The 19,251-nt window shown below is 40.8% G+C and overlaps 1 protein-coding gene across 1 annotated transcript in view; it reads right to left on the reverse strand.

Moving 5' to 3' along the window:
* Positions 1-18,885, reverse strand: part of Map3k15 (mitogen-activated protein kinase kinase kinase 15) — a 128,805-nt gene extending 109,920 nt beyond the window's left edge. Inside the window, exons 1-2 of the mRNA XM_040744122.1 lie at positions 18,439-18,885; positions 2,052-2,191 (exon numbers count right to left, since the gene is read on the reverse strand). Of these exons, the coding sequence (XP_040600056.1) occupies positions 2,052-2,191; positions 18,439-18,790 (492 nt within the window). The 5' untranslated portion in view covers positions 18,791-18,885. The remainder of the gene's footprint in view (positions 1-2,051; positions 2,192-18,438) is intronic.
* Between the last annotated feature and the right edge of the window lie 366 nt (positions 18,886-19,251).

Genomic DNA, 19,251 nt, shown 5'->3' on the forward strand with positions numbered 1-19,251 from the left:
TTTCTGTTTTCAGGTAACAAGTGCAATCTCTTATTCTTGGTGTAAAAATGATTAATAATTTATATTTTAGGAAACAGTTGTACTTTTAAGGAATTTGCAACCTTCACAACTATAAAAAAATAAACTTGCTGGGTGGTGGTAGTGGTGGCACACGTCTTTAGTCCCAGCACTCAGGAGGCAGAGGCAGGCAGGTATCTATGAGTTCTAGACCAGGCTGGTCTACAGAGCAAATTCCAGAATAGTCAGGGCTGTTTTACAGAGGAACCCTGTCTTGAAAAATTAGATAGATAGACAGACAGACAGACAGACAGACAGACAGACAGATAGATAAAACAAAACTTATCTAGGTCATAGGATTATTGAAGGCTTTCCTAAGACACAATCAAGGAAAATATATACAATTAAGAAAATACATTATCCGGGCGTTGGTGGTGCACACCTTTAATCCCAGCACTTGGGAGGCAGAGGCAAGCAGATCTCTGTGACTTCGAGGCCAGCCTGGTCTACAGAGTGAGTTCCAGGACAGCCTCCAAAACAATACAGAGAAACCCTGTCTTGGAAAAAGAAAACAAAATATATTGTAACTTCCTATGACACAAATAATCTAAATTTTTATATTTATAATTTCTAAACACAACTTATTTAGTGAATAAAAGTCCATGTATATGCAGATCTATAATAATTTGGATTGGTTTAAAAGTCTTTGGAAACAACAATGTAACTTATGCTGACAAAAGTTTCTTTTCTTAGTTATACAAATGATTTATACACACAACAGTCCTGAGGTCTAACGACATAGTAAAGCATCTGTACAATTTACTACATACAGGTTATACATCTGAAACAGGTAGCATTTCTTGCAGGAAATCATCTCTAATCATTATAGAAACCAGAAAAATCTGGTTTAATAAGCACAAGCATCCAACTTTGGTATCAAATAATATTACTATATACTCATAATTTTTAGTACTGAGAGAGTTGAACAATTAGGAATAATGTCTATGAAATCCAACTCTCTAAACCTCTGATTCTCATCCCTGGTTGTATATGTGAGAGGTTTAGAAGAAAAAAAACTGTCTGATCTCCACCTTCAGAGACTATAATATAATTGATCCGGGTTTGACCTGGGCCTTGGGGCATTTATCAGCTCTTTGGGTAAATTTTAAAGTCCAGTCAAGGTTGAGAGGTGCTGCTGTAAACAAACTAAGGGGCTGGAGAGATGGGAGATGGCTCAGAGTTTAAGAGCACTTACTGCTCTTCCAGGGGTCCTGAGTTCAATTCCCAGCAACCACATGGTGGCTCACAACCATCTACAATCAATCTGGTGTCCTCTTCTGGCATGTAGGCAGAACACTGTATATGTAATAAATAAATAAATCTTTTAAAAAATTATTTCACACAGACTAAGATTTCCCAGCTACTGCTAAGATAGTCAACACTATTAATAAAAGATGAAGTTTTGAATAATTCCAATTAGAAATTTACATTTTATTAATATAAACATTTTAAAAGTGCTATGCTATCCAAGAAAGTGTGCATGAAGCTCTCAAAAACCACATTTTTGAAATTCTCAATAATTACTGTGCCTACAGGTTTCCACAGTTTAGCTTTGCTTTCAGATTAGAGGAAAATAAATCAAATACCGACTATGTCTATGCTAATTTTTTGGCTCATTTTGGTAACCATTATGTGTCTTCTATGATTGCTTATGCAAGTTGAAAACTAATTTTTATAACATGCAAATTTGGTTTTAAAAGGCCATGAGGGGATTTAGAGTCTTTTTGCATCAATGCAAACTAACATCAATGGAAACTAACAGATTTTGCTTCTGCTTCCTTAAGCCTGAAGTACTGAGTTCCTGCAAAAGTTCAATATAGCAAGGATGCTCACACAGTAGGCAAAGAATCTTCTGTAGAAGCTAGCATGTGTGGTAGGAAGGAATAAAACTCTACAAGTGATTATTTAGTACATTTTATAACCTCCAGTGCTAGAAGTTTTATTTCAACTTGACATAAATTAAATATCCAAAGAAGGTAAACAATACTCCTTACCTTCAATGACAGAGCAGTGTCGGCATCAGTATCATAGTAAAGAATTACGTTATTAGCCATGTCAAAACTCTCTCGGACTCCAAGATGGTAGAAAAGGGAAGGCTGTCTGGAGATATCACTCATGTCCACGATGGCAACATCTGGGATGAACAAGGAGACAAGAGTTGGGAAGGGGCTGAGGTGATCTGTGTATTTAATTCTACTTGCTGCTGATTATCAATGAGCACTACAGCAATTTATATTTCTACCATCAGCTTTTTATTTATAGTAGAAGTGGGGAATGAGTCAGGTGATGGTGGAGCACACCTTTAATTCCAGCACTTGGGAGGTAGAGGCAGTTCGAGGTCAGCCTAGTCTACAGAGCAAGTTCTAAGACAGCCAAGACTACACAAAGAAACTCTCTCAAAACCCCAAAAATGGCAAAAAAGAAGTGGGGAATGATATAATTAGGATTACTTCCCATGAACTGTAAAAGAAAAACTAAGAATTTTAAAGAAACACTGGAGACTAATATATGTATACATGAGTATATGTGTATATATGTACTTACATATGTACACATATTACACACACACTCTTTTGAAGCAGAGTCTCTCTGTCATACACATATTCACACTCTTTTGAAACAGTGTTTCTCTCTCTCACATACACATATACATACATACATACACACTCTTTTGAGACAGAGTCTCTCTCTCTTTCTCTCACATACACACACCCTCTTTTAAGACAGTCTCTCTTTCACATACACACACACTCTTTTGAGACAGAGTCTCTCTCTCTCTCTCTCTCTCTCTCTCTCTCACACACACACACACACATACACACACACACACACACACACTCACTCACTTTTGAGACAGAGAGTCTCACTATGTAGCCCTGGATGGATGGCCTGGAACTCAAAGAGATGACCTTGCCTCTGCCTCTCAAGTGCTGTGACTGAAGGCATGTTAGGCATGTGACACTATACCTGTCTTTTTTTCCTTTTTCAAGTGCTGAAAATATATTCTCACTTAGAACTTGCTAACAGATTTTTTTTCAGTGGTGGTTCTTCTTGGAATAGATATACAAAAACCACATATTGCAGAATATTTGTATACTGTGCGAAGACGTGTTGCTGTGATTGGTGTAATAAAAAGCTGAACAGCCAATAGGTAGGCAGGAGAGTATAGGCAGGATCTCTGGCAGAAACAGAGGAAGTCAGAGGAAAGAATATAGGCATGTGGGAGACTCCAACAGGATGCAGAACAAGTCAGACATATGGGACAGAGGAGAGGCAACTGAGTCACATGATAGAATATAGATGAATAGAAACAGGTTAAGGAGAGGCAACTGAGTCACATGATAGAATATAGATGAATAGAAACAGGTTAATTAAGTTAAAAGAACTAGTTAGAAAAAAATCCTAAGCTAAGGCCAAACTTTCATAATTAATAATAATTTTGTGGGTCATTATTTGCAGGTTGGTGATTCAAGAAAGTCCAACAATAAAACTTTCTATAATTGGTGGCCAATGTCCAGCACATAAATCCACATAGGGCCTGAAAAAGCTGGAAAAAAAGTCCTGAAGCATGGATCCCCCTAGGAAAGGGAAATAGATGAGATCTCCTGGGTAAACTGGGGGCAGGGGTTAGAAGGGAGGGCATGGAGGATGAGAACATGAGGGAATGGAAGGAATGGTGGAGTTGGTGGAGGGATGTAGAGGGAGAACAATGAAAGAGATTTCTTGATAGAGGGAGTCATTATGGGGTTAGGAAGAAACCTGGTGCCAGGGAGATTCCCAGGAATCCACAAGGATGATCACAGATACCTTTTCCTCTAATCAGAATGATGACTACCCCAACTGTCATCATAGAACCTTCAAGTAACTGATGGAATCAGATGCAGAGATTCACAGCCAAGCACTGGGCTGATCAAGTAACTGATGGAATCAGATGCAGAGATTCACAGCCAAGCACTGGGCTGAGCTCAGGAGTCCAATCAAAGAGAGGGAGGAGGGATTACATGAGCAAAGGGAGTCAATGTCAAGATGGGGAAACCCACAGAGACAAGCTCATGGGACCTCATGGACTCTGGACTGCCAGCTGGGGAGCCTGCATGGGACCGACCTAGGCCCTATGCATGTGTGTGACAGCTGTGGGCTTGGTCTGTTTGTGGGGCCCTGGCAGTGGGACCAGAATCTATTCCTTATACATAAGCTGGCTTTTGGAGCCCATTTCCTATAGTGGGATGCCTTACTCAACCTTGATGGGGGGCGGGATTCCGGCTTCAACTTGATGTGCCATGCTTTGTTGACTCTCTATTGGAGGCCTTACCCTTTCTGGGGAGTGGATGATGGGGGTGGAGTGGGAGGAGGGGTGTGGGAGTGAGAGGAGGAGAGGGAGGGGGAACTGTGGTCGGTATGTAAAATGAATCAAAACTTTTAAATAAAAAATGTTCTGAATAGACTTAGTGATCAAAGTGTATAGAAGTGTGACTCTTTTGAGAGGTCCTGCTTACAGAATACTTGAATTGGGTGTATGAGCAGCAGGCAACGTGCTACTTGGTGGCAGAAGATTTCCTACAACAGCATAGACCCAGAAACTTCCTAAAGCTGGGGCAGGTAGACTGGTGCTAGGGTAGGGCCCACAAGCATGAGGCTCCACTCTAACCGACCTGATGGGGGTATAGCCAGCTGCCAGGCCATGTGCTAAGTGGAGCCATATAGCAGAGGGCCTAGCCACTGCTTAGTAGATTAAGGTTTGGCTCACACAATCCGAGAAGGCTACAGAAACACAAAAGTCAGGTCTAGACCAAGAAAACCTCTAAACAGATACAGATGGCTTAAAAATGTGCTTAGATGCTAAAGAAAATGAGTATAAAAATAGTTTTAAAATAATAAAGTCTTTAAAGAGAGAGTAAACTAATAGAAAATAAGCCATACAATGATGGAAAATACTATAAAACAGGAGTCTGGATCCTGTTAAATTAACCCAACCTATATATTTTAAGAATGTCTTAACTTCAGAATGGAAGTCAGACAATATATTGTGCTAGGGGATAGATTTGCTTTGGTTTTGACAGGAAACAAAAAGCTATGGATTTCTTCAAAATTAATAAAAGACCAGATTTGATTGCGGGACCTCCTGAAAATCTTGGCTACAGAAATAAAGAAAGAAACAAAAGACAGACTACAAGACAGGTGATGTATATGCTTATCTCTTCACATGGGAATAGCTCTGAGACTACATAGACATGCTAAATCTTAACTACAGAATCCTCATTATTTATTTACATGCCATCCTTTTATATGGCATGGATAGAAATTTGGTTATATAGTCCAAAGAGACTTATGAAGTTTTGTTTTGTATTGTTTTTGGGGGGGTCAAGACAGGGTTTCTCTGTGACTTTGGAGGGTGTCCTATAACTTGCTCTATAGACCAGGCTGTCCTCGAACTCAAAGAGATCTGCCTGCTTCTGCCTCCCGAGTGCTGAGATTAAAGGCATGCACCACCAATGCATGGTTAATTTTTATACCTACTCAAACACAGAACAAAAAAATCATCTTTAGCTGATTTGTGCACACTTCACATTCCATATGTTTATGTGTTTTCAGGGGGAAAAAAGGACCAGACACCAATGAAGACAAACAGCTCAGGTGATCCAAACTCTCAGAATGCTTCTGTTGCAGTTTCCTCAAAATTCCATATCCAGATCAATTTCTAAGATGCTAGCTGAGATGGTCCAGCCTCACAGACTACTCCAGTCAAGACTTCAGATAAACGCTACACTTTTCCATCATAGAGACTAAACAAAAAATAATACAGCTAGCTCTCTCAGGACTTGACCAGTGTCCCAACTTTCTCAGGGTCCTATAGAGATGCTGTTTTCCCCAGACAACAGGAAGCAGTCTAAGGAACAAGATACCCACATTCCCAAGACGTTGGATGGTTGGTTTTGTGTCGTTCAATAGATTAATGAAATGTTTGTCATCCTTTAAGGGAGTTAGTTACAAGTTGTTATTGGTCATAACCAGGGAGGAAATTAAGCAAAGGAGATTAGATTCAGGGATCTTGCTCCCAAAAGAAAAAGGAGGATACAGGAATGAAAGGATAAAATGTAGATTATTGAATCTACTTTTAAACTAAAAAAAAGCAACTATTAATCTTAAATATTTTACATTGGTATGGATTTTTGTATATTGATACACATTTAAGACTATTTTTGCTATATTCTTTTTTAAGGTATTGTACCTATGCAGCTCATTTAACAACGTAAGTTTCTAGTCCTTAAAGGCTATTATTGTAAGCTATTTAAGATAATTAAGATATGGAGGTTAGTAGTCATCTATAACAATCAAACTTGTAGTCATTTTAGGTATGTTTTCAAGGACAAACAGATATATTTTAGGCAGATGATCTTCAAACACATCAGAGATCTACAGAATACGGCCTTTAAGATGTTTTAATAACATAAGGGTTTTCATGACAATGTAACACATTTGCTTCTGACAGCACCAATTTACTTCAAAACAGGATTATTGGCATCTAGAACCTCCATATTTTATTAAAACATCTTAAAGGCCATATTCTGTAGATGTTGCAAAGCTATTTGGGCAAGAAACTGCCCTTGCCTCAACTGCTGACAGTTGGACAAGCAAAACACTAAAAAGGTGACTGCCAAACTTTGCCAAGACAAGGTAGGTCAGTGCTTCAAATTTCTGCTTCACAGAAAAGTTTGTCAGGTATTTTAGGCCTGTAGGTCAAAGGTGGTTACCCCAACATTGCAGATAATCCTTGGATGACTGTCCAGGCAGCCAAATGTCTGTTGTTCCTATAGTTTTGGAAGTTGTTTGCTCTACATTTCCTGTTTACTCAGGTCATATATTCTTCTCAGGTCTTTGATAGGGTTGAAGACAAGATAGTTATAGTTTTCTTTGTTACCAAATTCAGAAAAGAATTTGAGTTTCAGAAAGTTCTGGAGATCAAGCTCAGTTCCTCGTGCTATATAAAATATTAGGTATGGTAGTGCATACATCCCTAGGTGGAGAGGTGGAGTAAAGTTGATACCTGATTCAAGGACCTAGTGATCACTCTGTCTCAAGAAACAAGGTCGCTAATTCCTGAGGAATGACACCCAAGGGTGACCTCTGTCCTCCACTTGCACACACATGTACAGGAACCTCTACCTACAAATACACACACACACACACACACACACACACACACACACACACACACACACACACACACGGGGGCGGTGAGAGGGAGGGAGGGAGGGAGGGAGGGAGGGAGGGAGGGAGAGAGAGGTGACCAAAAAGAAGAATTTCTGTGCCAAAGGCTAATAAAATGGGAGAAACCCAGTGATAGATGTACCCCTTAGTAATGTCCTCAACCATACTTGGGCAGGGTGCAGTTAACAGAAGTCTGAGGACATCATATTATAGCTATCTGGGAATTTGTAAGACTTATGCAACTGAACTGGAGTGTCAGTGGAGGATGAAAACTGGAAGGGAAGATTTTTTTAAGAGAAAAGAAAGTACAAAGGGCCAGAGGCAAGACAGGATGCAAAGGTAATATAGGAACCAGAACATCTTTGGAGATGGATCTGGAAGGGTTTCTAGGTAACAGGTGGTAAAGATGTTCCAAGGGGACTGAATTCTACCTTGAGGCAATGAGGACCCTCTGATAAGGTTCATGAAACCTTTTTTTATTATGGACACACACAGAGTATAATGAAATGCCAATGATCCTCATCTCACAAATTATAAGCCCATGACCAGCATCCTTTTATCTCTACTGCCACCCACGCCATTCTCCCCTTCTATATTCTTGTAATCAAATACTAAATGCTGTATTATTTTCTCCCTAAAGATTTCAGGGTGTATGGTTGAAAGATGAGAACTTGAAAAATACAATTAATATTATTGTCTCACCCAGAGGTATTTTATTTTAAAATAATCGTAAGAGGTTTTAACACAGGAGTCTATCATATTAAAATTTACCTGTTAATAGTTTATCACTAATAAAAGGACAAACATATATGCTGAGGAAATACTTTACAATTCAGCTGGGTCACTTTATCTCAAATGGATAATTCTGCTCCCTGAGATACATTCACAGAGTAAAAAATAACAGCAGAGTATATTAGATATTCTGCTTACCTGATTTTTCCCTGGACTCTATTACCTATCAAAAATAAATTTAAGTGCTTCATAGTGAGCTATTGTAAGTGGCAACAATTATGCGAATTCTAAGGTCACAGTGACTACTAACACTAATTAGAGGATAGGAAGTAAAAGGAAGAAAAAGAGTGTGGTGGGAAGAGGCAGAGCACAGAGCTGAAGGATAGAAGTCCTTAAGTTCATTTCTGTAGGCAGTACTGAACTTGACAGAGCAGCCGTTTGCTAAGTGGGCTAAGTTTTCATCTGATAACACAAATTCCTTCCTTTCTGTTCCCTCTCAATATTCTTGCTCTGGAATCTGAATACTGGCCTCACCAGCCCCAGAAAAATGGCCTTCTGTCCCTTCACAGAGGTCTTGGACATAGACTCTCCAGTACCAATTAAAACTAGATAGGTAACTACCACTACTCAAGAAGGAATTTAGACTTAGGAGCCAGTGGCTGGAGGATTGCAAATTCTAGGTCAGTCTGAGCTACACAGTAAAACTGTCTCATCAATCACCCCCTCTACAAATTCTAACCAATTCATGTTCAATAATAAAATAGCTTCAAATTTGAAAAATGAAACTGAAACAAAGGTCTCACTATGTAGACTATGATAGCCTTGAACTCACAGAGATATGCCTGCCTCTGCCTCCCAAGTGTTGGGATTAAGGGCGTGTATCTCTTGAATATTTTACATGACTGACATTTATCACTCAAGTGAATAGATTGAATTTACCTAGAGATTTGTGCCTAAATAAGATCCAACTGGTTTGTTTATGGAGCAACTATGACACTAATCTAACATTAGATTTCTAAATGCTAATCCCTTCAGATCATAACTTATCACAACATCATAAGCTTTGCCACATGGAAAATCCCTCTAGACATCTCAGCTGAGTTCCAGAATCCTTTCAGAAGGCAGGTGGGGAAAAGTCTGGCTTCACTTTGCAGGTGGGGAAAACGAAGCACAAAGCTATTAACATACTCCTCAAGGTCATTTAGCTAGGGTAGAACAGAGATGGGGCTCAAACTCACCTTTTCTGGCCCAGAGTCTTAGGCTGGCCAGTGCCTAGATGAGGCTACCTTCCTGACTGACTTTCTAAATCTGAGCTACCTGGGAACAAATTTATGTATTAGACTAAATCTTAGGTAAACAGATCAGATTACAAAGGAAGATAAAATGCAGGTTTTCAATACCAAATACATTATGTGCACTTAGCAACCATTACCTTCCAGTTAGTTCCTAGTGATGCAGGCCAGCCTTGGGGAGGGCTATATAGCATAACCTGTCTTCCCTGGTGATGAGGCAGGCATGCACACACACTCCTACCTAGTGCAGTTTAACTCTCTTTAGGAAGTGATTCTGCACCAAAGAATGCAAAAAGCCAAGGCCCCTGCTGAAATCTAAACTAACAGGGTATTGTCTGAATTCATCACTGAAGTATCCCTCAACAATTTATTGATTATAATTATTCCAAAATGTGTTAATGTGAAATAAGATGAAATATATAGCATTTTAATTCATTAAAACCCTTTACATTCTTAAAACTTCTGATAAAACTTGCCCAAAATCAAGGCAGCCAAAATTCCAGCATGGGCAGGGGAGGGGCTCTCACCTTTTCTTTGCCTAGCTAAGACACTTCTGGCAAGTGATGGCTGCTTGGGAAGGGAGAGTTAGTTTTCTTTAGGAATGTGGCCCCTGAGAAGCTACCCATGCTCTAGTAGATGGCCCTACACTCATGCACATATAGGCAAGAACTAAATAGACTCAGTGGGGTTTTTTCCTCTAAGAAAAAAAAGCATAGTAATTTGGAAAAGAAAAGTAGTTGGGGGGAATAGCAGAGGAGTTGTGGGGGGAAGGACTAAGAGATGGATTTGATCCAAACACATTTTATGCATGTGTAACACTGTCAGCATAAAAAACCACTTATCAGTCTTATTAAGCATAATTTTGTTTTAGTTTTTAAGAGATAGGGTCTCATGCATGCAGCATAGGCTAGTCCTGAGCTTGCTGTGTAGCAACAAATGGTGTTGAACTCCACAACTTCCTTCCTCCACTCCCATAGGTGCTAAGATTATAGGAGGAAGTACATCACCATGTCTGACCTTTAAACATTTTTGTTAAATATTTTATAGGTAGCAAATAAAACCATACTTTTTAGTGTGGTTTAAAAGTCCTGAATTTACGCATCATGGCATTAGTTAATGGTATGATAGCAAATGATTCACCACATAGTAATTGTGTACTCACGATGGCTCATGCCAGTCTTTAATAGACTCCAAGTTGTCTGTAAGCCTACCTTCCATCCAGCAGAAGAAAAGAAATGACTGTAAATAAGAGGAGTTTTCTCTAAAAAAAAAATAAGGGCTAGCGTTCAGAGTAAGTTTTCTGCCAGAAAAATTTAAAAATCTAATTGGACGTATGGTAATACTGGTCCCCTTAAAACTTCCTTAACAGTAAAAAGCTCACTTTTACTGAACAGAAGCCATGTCTATAGACTTCTTCTATAATTAGGTCTGTCTTTATCATTGTTCCTCATTTCCAACAAACTTCAGGTTTGCTGTGAAGTGTCATTTAAACTTATTTTCAATATTGTAAAAAGCAGAAAGTGCTGTCAAGAGGTCAGCACATCCTTACCCAGTTTTATCATCAGATGGCTTAATTTGCTTGGGGCTTTTGAGATTCAATAGGAGGAAGAAAGGTAAAGAGGAGGGACACATCAAGAAACTCCATTTTTGCCTCCTTATTTTTAAGACCAAAATAAATAATATATAAGCAAACTATGTGTGCCCACAAAGTTGAACAAACTCATGGAGTCTAATTTCGTTTCACTTACACTAAGTATTTGGAGAGCATGGCATGACTTACGGCACTTTGTCATTTGCACATGAGTGTTTCTTTTCCAACAATGCTGAACAACCATGTGCCAAATTACACTTCAAGCTAGGCTACAGTTTAAGAAGTGTCCATACCATCATTATTATCCATGCTGTCACATTTCCACAGTTCCTATTCTGGCTTCCCTTGTATATACTGCATCAATGTTTTCCTCTTCATCACATAGTAGTTTTCTTTTCAGATTTCTTCTACTGTTTTACTAAGAGGAAAATTGGGGAGCCTTTCTTACAAGGGAAAGCACAATCTCTTCATTCAAGAATTGTGTTGCATTACCTTTGAGATATATGCTGTTTTAGAACAGAGCTGGGTTTGATGTGCTATTGCCACATGCTGTCAACCATGAAAAGGTACAGGAAGTTTTTCTTTTACAGTGACAAAATCATAGGAAACAGGTCCTAGACTGATGTTCTTCTCTATTTGTCTCAATGAAATGTCAGTCAATGGGAAAGAACTCAAGGATTTTATATCTACTCCTTCAACAGTCATACTGCTATCCTTTACTTAAGGAAATAAATTGTTCCTTCAAGATCACTAGATATCGGGACTCTTGAGTGACTCCTGATTTTACCTATTCTGTGTTTTATGTTTCTTCATTAGCATCTGCCTCTACTGCCTTTAAAAGCAACTAAATTCATTGGGTGCTGGTGACTCAATGCTGGATATGAAACTATCATTCTTTGTCCTTACCCTTTCTGGTTTAATTGTATTTTCTCATGTCTGATTCCCACTGTACAATGAATGTACAGTGTTTATTATTTGCATTGGCCATACGTCCGTAAGTCATAGGCTTTGCAAAGACTTTAGCTGTATCTTAGTAACAAGCAGCATTCTAGATGCAAAATTCTCATTCTCAGGACAGAGAGCACATTTTTAAACAAACCCATCTAACATGGTTTGAAATTTGGATCTTGTGAAATCTAATGAAAATCCAACAGTCATTTTAGACTTAAAAATGGTAACTGCTCCCAGTTCATATAATGAATATTGGAAGTCATGGTTTGACTGTGTTCCTAAAGGTTCATGTGTTGAAATATTTTATATTCAGTGTGGTGGTACAAAGATAGTAGGATCTTTAAGAGCTGGGTTCTAATATAAAGTGACTAGGTTGCTGGGGATACTGCCCTTGGAAAGGATTAATGTAATTCTCAATAGATTGCAAGCGATTTTACAAGAGTTAGTTGTTATTTGAGGGCTAGCAGGAAGCCTGAAATTAGAGAGTGGTGATGGTTACATAACTGTGAATATACTAAAACCCATGAAACTTTATACTTTAAATAAGTACATTATATCCCAGTAAAGTTGTCTAAAAACCTAAATACTAGAATATTTATTCATAACAGCAACACTACTCATGATTATCTTGGATAGAACCAACTCAAATGCTTCTTTATAACAGAACAAATAAATTATCGCATCTTCTTGCATTGAGATACTATAGCAGTGGTTCCCAATCTGTGGATCAAAACCCCCTTGGGGGTCAAATGGCCCTTTCACAGGGGTCACCTAAGACCATCAGAAAGCACAGCTATTTACATTACAATTCACAACAGTAGCAAAATTACAGTTATGAAGTAGCAACAAAAATTTTTATTGTTGGGGGTCATCCCAACATGAGGAACTGTATTAAATTATCATAGCATTAGGAAGGATGAGAACCACTATACTATAGAGAAATGGCAAGGAATAAACTATGGCTACAGTGATGTCACAGAGTGGTCGACAAACAGTAGACAAAAAGAGCCAGACATGTAAAGGTACAAACTAAAATTTTATTTCTAAAAAGGACAAAATCAGGCAAAACTCACCCACATTTTCTATACATGCTGTATCTCAATTAAAAATGAAAACAAAGAGCATGCTCAAAACTGGATTTTCTGTCTTTTTCTTCAGCACAGAACAAAGAATGGAATGGAGGTGCAATTTTTAACCATCAACACCCAGGAATCTTTTCATAAAAACTGCAGTAAACCATACTACATGATGACTGCTTCAGAGATTTAGATCTGAGTCTCAACTGCAGCAAGTAATACACAATACACCAAAGTAGTGGCAGGAGCTAGAGAGGAATGATACAGAGATAATTTATAGTAAGCATTTGTTCAGTTCTAAGCACCAACATTTATTTGGAGACATTTATTTTAACAAGACTCAGATATATTCAGCCAACAGATAATAGAGCAGACTTTCAAATTCTGATACATAAATTCAAGCATTCCAAGGGTCAGTGGACTATTATGATAGGATGGATGGATGTTGTTCTGTTTTGGCAGATTTTTCTTCAGAAGACAGACAGGCCCTTAGCCTAAAGAACTGTATTTCTGAGCCTTTTAAGGATGAGAATAAAAGAAGCAACAAGGGTCCTGTTGCCAGCCTCTGAATATTAGGTTCATCCTAGGCCAAGACTAGCCTCTCTAAATGTTTTAAGTCAAGGTGTCATGTTCCGAATGACAATTTCATTTGAGATAACTCTGAGATGTAAAAGTGAAAGCTGCAAGCTTTCAGAAGAATACATGGAATAGCATCTGTACAACTAAACCCTGGAAGGTGTTTAAGGTATGCAGGCATAAAAAGCCATTAAAATGTATTCTAAATCAGACTGCATCATCAAAAGCACCAACAAATGGATTAATTAGCAAGCCATAATATGGTAGATGCTCATGGCTCTGACAAATTACTTAAACACAAAATAAATAAAAAGAGCTGACAATTCAACAGGAAGGTAACAACCATTAGAAAGGTAAATGACTTCAGTGACCACCTCACAAAGAAAGGTATCCATGTCATAAACATCACCTAGAAAGGTGCAAGACATCATTAATTATTAGGTAAGGCATATTAAATCGATGAGAAACTGCTACAATACTTCAAAGTATTGATGAGGATATAAAAATGTCAGGAATTGTTTCTGGGAATATAAAATAGTATAACCACTTTAGATAAAGGGTTGTAAATCCCTTACACAGCTGAAAATATAGTTAATTCTTGAATTTAGCCACTTCACTCTTAAGTATTCCAAGAAGAATGTGGAAACACTAGTCCACAAAAGGCAAACAGATGTTTCTAGCAACTTTTTTGTAATAGCCTCAAACTAGAAGCAACCCAAATGTCCATTAATGGGACAATGGCTTGACTATATTTGCAGCAGCAAGTGTGTGTGCACACATGGACGTGCACACCTGTGTGTGTTTGTGCTCTTGTGCATATTGGAGCACATGTGGAGATCAGAGGTCAATGCTGTATCTTCCTTAACTGCTCTCCTCATTTTCTGAGAAAGGGTCTTTCACTTAACTTGGAGTTTGAGCTCACTAATTGACTAGACTTGCTGCCACCACATCTGGCACCTGTAGCATATTCTTATGATGGAATAGTACTTACCATTCCAAAAGAAAAAATGCCATGTAATAATATGGGCGAATCTAAGAAACATCATGCTGAATGAATGAAGCCACAAAAGATATACTATATGAGTCTATTTATATAAAACCCCAAGAAAGGCAGCTCAATTTTACAGTGATTGAAAATCAGTCATTCCTTGGGGTCTAGAATGGAGTGAAGGGAAAGGGAAATGGGAGGAGACATGGATGGGAAGACAGAATATTCTATATCATGACAGAGTTTGAGTTACACAGGGCTAGTCACTTTTCATCGTTGTACATGTGCCAAATATAGTAACCGTTTGGGTAGGGAATGGGTAAGGAAGAGATAATAACAAAATGTGGGGTGGAGCCTATAGCTCATTGGTATAACAGTTGCCTTGCATGTTTACGGCCCTAGGTTCAACCCCTGGTATCAAAGGAAAGTCAGAACGTTAATAATTGCTGAAGCTTGGTTCTGTACATGCTTGAAATTTTCCATAAAAACAATTTAAGAACGAGAAAGGGCATCAGTTATCAAATGCACCTTCTCTTTTCCTCAGCTTTGAGTCCAATTCTGCCTGCCCTCTAGGCTACCCTCTCAGCCCGCCCTCAAAGCCAGAATGAAACCTATTTCTAAGTACTGCAACCCCTCCCCCACCAACCACAAACTCAAGCCCCACCACCCACCAGGCATTTATGCCAAGCCTTGTCACACCCAATAGCTCAAACCCTGCCCAAAGTACTGGGACACATGAATTTTTCCAGCCTACCCTGTATAAGTTAATCCCTACCCCAACTCTACTATTTAACTAGGATTTGAATAGTACCTATCTCAAAAGCCTGATACATAGAGAGCTTTAAATGTTTGTAGCATATATACCAAAACTGTTTGGAAGTTGACTGCTGGGAATCAAACATTTTGTATTCCCTAGTAACAAGTACTATATAGTCAGTAAAACAATGGACCAGCTCACAAACCTCTCTATTTAGAATGCACTCAATGTAAGCAGCCCTGGTTCAGTTAAATTCTGCAGCTGCAATGTTTCTTTCCATAAGGTTAAGGGTTGAGGAACATTCCAGGGTTAATGCTAAGTGAGTAGCAGTATAGAGAGGAAACAGCTCAGAAGGAGGACCAAAGGCCTGGTCCATCAGAAAACAGCTGATGTCTGGGCAGGGGCTCATGCAGTCTGGTTCCTGCAGTGAATGACAATACGGTGACAAATCAGGCTACTCTCTCCAATGGGGACAGAGTGAGTCAGGCGACTTCAGAGTTACAAGCCCATCTTTAATCTCCTGCTGTATTTATTTTTAAAAAATCATACTTAAATAGCTGTGAATAACCAAAAAGAAAATTAGTATCGCTAGCATTCTATTTCCATTTTATTGCCAAGGTTTCCAGTCTAGCTGTATAGCATTAAGTTTATTCTGTCTTATGTATGCTAGGCAGGTACTGTGTCACTAAGGCATATTCCCAGTCCCAGTGTGAGTTCTTTTAGATTGTTCCATCAGGCCGTAGCTTTCCTTCAGTTCCTCCAATCAACCTTTTACTAATGACACAAAAATCTAAGATACACACACACACATAAAACAGTATAAGCACACAATCAAACCCAGCATTGAGTTGCTATAAGAACAGACAAAGGAAGTACCTATTTGTCACATCTCTATGGTCCCCCCACAATACACTTGGAGCAGTTCAATAGTTGCTCTCCCTCACTAACCTTGTTGTAGAATAGCATTAAGGAGACCTTCCACTATGAGTAAAACATTCTCTATCTTTCCATAGTCAGCGCTTGGAATGGGGCCTATTCTGACTCTACATCATATTTTACTACATTTAAACCAGTTTCAATGTTACTGGTTACATGTGGCCAGAGGCTACTCAATCAAACCTCGTGGTTTTAGAGATTTTTACAAAACAGGCAATGACAGATTTCTAACTTTTTGGTGGGAAATGCCAAAATGCTTGTGAGAGGGGTGGCCAGGAAGCCAGAAGAGGGTAGGGACGTGTAGATCATCCGTTTAATAATAAAAAAGACTCCACTTACTGCAGTGGCATTGACAGAAATTATTTAAGGAAAGGCTGACCAAAGGAGATTCGTGGTGTAGGCAAAAGTCAACGGTGTGAACCGAGTGAGCGAAGGTGATGCTCTGGGTGCTCAGATTTCCCATCTGCCCTGTCATGTGGTCTGTTCAAAGGAGCCCGGAAAGCAGGTGAAATGTGCCACACAGGCATAGGAACACACACCACTAGGCCCAGAAAAGCAGAAACTGCACACAAACGTTTCAATTTGCTATCAGCAGGCAGGAGAGGAGAGTTGTGCCCGATGCAATGAAGATTTCACTTTTCAAAGAGTCTGTTCAAACTCCATTTGGGAGCAGAATGAATAAAAGTCAAGAAAAAACGGAGTGGTTCTAGGTGAAGTGGGCTCCTGAACAAGTTCTCTGAAAAGATGTGGTGCTCGAGAGTATACTCAACATGGTCAGAAATGGCAGGAGAGTGTGCTCAGCGGGTCCAGCTGCCACTTGTTTGAACAAGCCTGACGCCCCACCTCTTTCCAGATGGGAGAGGGCTTGGCCATTTGCCATGCAAAAAAATAAAGCTACATCCGGGCTGCCTCCAGTAAACAACGAGTTGAATTGATTGGTGTTTAGGGAATAAGGGGTGGGAGGGTAGCCAAACATGTAAAGGTACTGAGTTTTATACACACAATCTAAGACACCTATCCTGCTATAATGCCATGCTAGGAACACTTCTTGAAAACAACTCCCAAAGGCTCTGCTCAAATGTTTTTAGGTTTAAGGTAGACACTGTTACTTCCATTTGACCGGTGGACAAACTAAGGCACAAACATCCCCTACTATGTCACATATGATGCCTATGAATGCCATCCAGGTTCCACAAATTTGTACCAAAGGTTAAGTAAGGAAAACAGTCAGGTAAGAATTCATTCTACACAGGAAAGAACTGTTGTCAACTCAAAGTGGTGACTTAAAAGCTGGATGGTTATGTCACACTCACTACCTTGAACCTGGAACAGTGTCTTAAATCTAGCAATGGATTGCATTATGAGATTAAAAGTCACATAGTGGCAGATTACACCCCACTATAAATATGTGAAAGTGTTTAAAAGAACACCAAGAAGAGTTAACACACACACACATGCATGTCAGGCAGTAATTGCCACTTTCTGATTGTAGAATGGAATCACCTAGAAGAATTAAATGTTCCCACGGCCCCACATTGGATGCCATTGGTCTGAGATGGGCAAGGAGATTTTGTTTTGCTTGATTCAGGCAAGGTATCACTTTGTAGCCTACGCTGACCCAAAAGTCCATATGCAGCAGAGGCTGGCCTTGAACTTGCAATCCTCCTGTCTCTGTCTCCTGGGATTAGAAGGGTGGATCATCTTAACTAAATTATCAAGGAGTTGTAACAACAGCTCTCTCAGATGATTCTAATAAGTAGTTTGTATTGGGAACATGCCAGGAGAAAACAAACGGGGGAACAGGCTCAACATCAACTTAGGTGGATGGTTCTTAATCTTCCTAATGCTGTGACCCTTCAATATAGCTCCTTATTATTGCGCTGACCCGCAACCATACAACCGTTTTCGTTACTACTTCATAGCTGTAATTTTCTTACTGTTATGAGTCTCAATGTATGTTATGTGACCTGAAGGGGTCATGGCCCACAGGTTGAGAATCACTGTCTTTAGGCGCTTGTATGGGTTGTTGACTTGTTTTTAAAAAGATGAAACGGGTCTAAGTGCCTGTGGTCTCTATTTCTCTGTCAAGGGGCTCCTCACTTGTTCTACCCCGTCCACGAGGTAGAGATTTGACCTAATCATCAACGATGGGAGGATGGATGGGGGCCTGCAGGACAGGGTCAGGGAAGAGAGTGGAGGGGTAGCAGGGCTTGTGAGAGGGCGAGGAAGATTGGAGGGAGGTGGGAACCAAGGGGGGGGGCGCCGGCCCTCACCTGCATCGTAGAAAGCATCCAGCACAGCTGTCTCCCCGAAGTCGAGCTCCCCGAAGGGTACGGAGGTGAGGTGGGCACCCTCAGCTTCGCAGGCTCGAAGCAGGCACTTGAGCGCCCCGGCCTCGGGGCCGCTCGCCGCCGCCCCCTGGGAACTCTCGCTGCGCACATAGACAGCCCTGAGAGCCCGGCGCGGCCCGCGGGCGCCCTCAGCCTCGCAGCCCGCGGAGTCCACTGCGCCCTCCGGCCCCGCCGCGCCCTCGGGCGCCAGCAGCTGCCCGCCCTGAGGCAAGTCGCCCGCTTCCTCCAGCGCCTCAGCCGGGGCCGGCCGGCCGCTGCCGCCGCCGCCCTCCATGTGACTGACTCGGGCCGGTGGCTTCGAAGCTGAGGCGCTGTCCCCTCGGCACCTGCCGCTGAGGCGACGGACGGACGGACGGACGGCAGCTGGAGGGAGCCCGAGCGTGCAGAGAGCCCGCGGCGGGCAGGTGACGACGACGTGCTCCTGGGCGGCCTCCGGCAGAGGGAAGCTCGGGGCTGCCTTGCCCCGTGCGCCCTTTGAAAGCCCGCGAGAAAGAGGCGGGGGCTCGGACGTCAGGACCGTGGTGGGGGCGGTTGGAGAGCCACGGGGCAGGAACAGGAAGCGCGCCCCCTGCCGGCTCCCCCGCTCAGGGCCCCCAGCCTGGACACTGGCCGAGCCAGGGACTACAGGGGTTATCTGGTTTCTTGGGTTCCCCCTTCAACTTTCCCTCTAATTGCTGTTAGAAGCTGGTTTCCCAGCTTCCTTCCTTCGTTCCCTCTTCCTTACTTTCTCCCCTC

Source organism: Mesocricetus auratus, unplaced genomic scaffold, assembly GCF_017639785.1.
Source record: "Mesocricetus auratus isolate SY011 unplaced genomic scaffold, BCM_Maur_2.0 Super-Scaffold_100003, whole genome shotgun sequence".
NCBI lineage: Eukaryota > Metazoa > Chordata > Mammalia > Rodentia > Cricetidae > Mesocricetus > Mesocricetus auratus.